General features: G+C 25.9%; 1 protein-coding gene across 1 annotated transcript in view; it reads left to right on the top strand.

The window, feature by feature from the left end:
• Window positions 1–494: 494 nt before the first annotated feature.
• LOC115240263 (cytochrome P450 6k1-like) overlaps window positions 495–2,604 on the top strand; it is a gene marked incomplete at its 3' end in the record, with an annotated part of 2,884 nt that continues 774 nt past the window's right edge. The window contains exons 1-3 of the mRNA XM_029815320.1: window positions 495–552; window positions 651–782; window positions 1,505–2,061. Of these exons, the coding sequence (XP_029671180.1) occupies window positions 1,542–2,061 (520 nt within the window). The remainder of the gene's footprint in view (window positions 553–650; window positions 783–1,504; window positions 2,062–2,604) is intronic.

Genomic DNA, 2,604 nt, shown 5'->3' with positions numbered 1-2,604 from the left:
ATATACTTGAAAATGTGATTTCTATACTGCTCAATCGAATATATTAATTTCTACGAAAATATTATTGACTATTCGAATGTCACAATTAATTAAACTTTTTAAATTATAATTATATTTTTGATAACGCACAGTATAAAAATATAAAAGTGCTATAACAGATTAATATTCTGAAGGACTGTATAAAATATATACAAAATATAAAAAAAAGTTACATATTTTTTTAAAAATGCGTTATTCTAAAAAAATCTAGTGACAATAAGATAAACAATGAGAGGTTTGAGTGAGAGCTTATTATCCTGTTATTTTTTATCTTAATAGTAATAGCAAATAAAATTTCTTGCATGCGTATGTGAAAAAATCTCGGAATACTTAATGATATACATTTATCTTTTCTGAAAATCATCAAAATGTTAATTACATTTATTTATGTTTGCAATAAATGAAACAATAATTGCAAATAATTATCGGAGAAAAATATTGATTATCTTTTAAACGAACAAGATAATATAGCTCGGAAGTATTATTAAGAATTGCGTGAGGATGTGTCCGATGGTGATTATAAATAATGATGACTTGTCAATAATATTGTGAAAAAAAAGGAAGGTTGAGATGTCAAAGCATATAAATAACTTCGATGTATATTATTTCAGTTTAGTCTATCATTGCAATGAGTGAAAATCACAACGATTCACACGATAACGTCGGTGTTTGAAAACATTCTGTTCTACGTAGTTGTTAAAAGCAAATTGGATGGTGTTTTACTTTGGTGCCGTACAGAAAAGGTACTATATAAAACTAATATACATGTATATTTTTGTTTTTAGATTTTAACTGAAAGTTCTAAATAAAAATTCCTATTTATATATATTTATTGCTATAGATTATAGACCGCTACTAATATAGACTGTCTTTATTATATCTTTTTTTAAATAATATTGTTTCAAATTTTTGAAAAAGGTTTTGTAAAGGTTTTGAAAAGGATCAAAAATTGATGTTTAATAAATACTTTCTTTCAGAAATTGACATAATCATTGAAAACTACTAGAAATGTTATGAACATTATGATAGAGGAGATAAAAATAAAGATCGAATAAATTTAGAAATTTACAAAAGCATATAGAACAACATAATATTATCAAAAAGATGCTCGTCGGATAATTATTGTCATTTAATTAATTAATTCGCCGAGAAAAAAAATCATAAAAAAATCTTTCAAGATTCCTTCTGATAAGAAGATAAATATGTCTCTCTTTGATAAAGAAATAAAAACATGTTGTAGCTTAGGAAAAATAGATGTCGGTTTTAGTATCTTGTTCAATCAAGAAGATGTAAATTTTTATCGTATTTACATATAATTCAATCATCTTTTAAATTTATGTTTTAAAAGAAGTAATGGTATGTAATAATACCAATAAAAGAGAGATATTATCACTAGTATAACATTATTAAAAATTTGTTTACGCTGCAAGTCGATGAATCTAATCTTTTATCTTTTATTTTACAGATAAAGAGAATATTTTTTTATAAACACATATTTTAAAATGGCATTCATTACGGCTTACTGGGGTCTGGATGGCATGATAGCTCTAACGGCTCTCATCATAACTGCCTATCTTTACATGACTCGCAAATTCAATTATTGGAAGAAACGGAACGTTGTGGAAATACGGCCGACGCCATTCTGGGGCAATTTCATGGATTGTGCGCTTTTAAAGAAATCTCCTGGCTATTTCATAAAAGAACTTTACAATCAAGCAAAGGGATTACCTTACATCGGTTTCTACATTTTAGACAAGCCTTTCTTGTTGCTTCGCGATCGGGAAATCGTCAAGAATATTTTAGTAAAGGACTTTAATTATTTTGCCGATCGATATGGCTCGCCTGATCCGAATGATCGTATAGGTTATGCTAATCTCTTCTTCCTGAAAAATCCAGCCTGGAAGGTGTTACGAACAAAGTTGACGCCAATCTTTACATCTGGCAAACTAAAGAAAATATTTGAATTGCAGATTGAATGCGCTACGAATCTAGACACGTATTTAGAATCCTTGAAGGTGGACGGTATGTGTTCAGAAATATTTATCAAATATTATATATAATGTTGAGACGTAAAGAATTTTACGAAAAAAATTGCGATAAATAAATCGATTTCTCTGTTCATTTCGCATATTAAAATAAAAGTGATATAATAAAATACAAAATATATATTTCATACGCAAGACATTCGTACTTTTCTCAATTATGTTATATAAATTATCTTAATATTTATAAGAAAAATGAAAAGATAATCGAGAAAAGAGAAAGTGATTTAATAAATTATAAAATATCTTATATAAAGTATTCATATATACATCTCTTGATTATGAATTAATGAATTACTTTAATATTTTCATACAAAAAATAATAAATAAATTTCATTTATAATTTTACACAATTTTACGCAATTTGATGCATCTGCAATTTTCTACACTAAAAATAATTGTAGTTATCATAATTTAAAAAATATTTGTGGTGCCCACTATAAGATTATTATCAACATTATATATATATAGTAGTAATAACTATAAAAATAGAAATCTCAACTATAAATATTTTATTATGCAA

This window comes from Formica exsecta, unplaced genomic scaffold (genome assembly GCF_003651465.1).
Source record: "Formica exsecta isolate Colony F162 unplaced genomic scaffold, ASM365146v1 scaffold422, whole genome shotgun sequence".
Classification (NCBI taxonomy): Eukaryota; Metazoa; Arthropoda; class Insecta; order Hymenoptera; family Formicidae; genus Formica; species Formica exsecta.
Note: the sequence above shows the minus strand (reverse complement) of the source record. Positions and strands in the feature narration are given on the sequence as shown.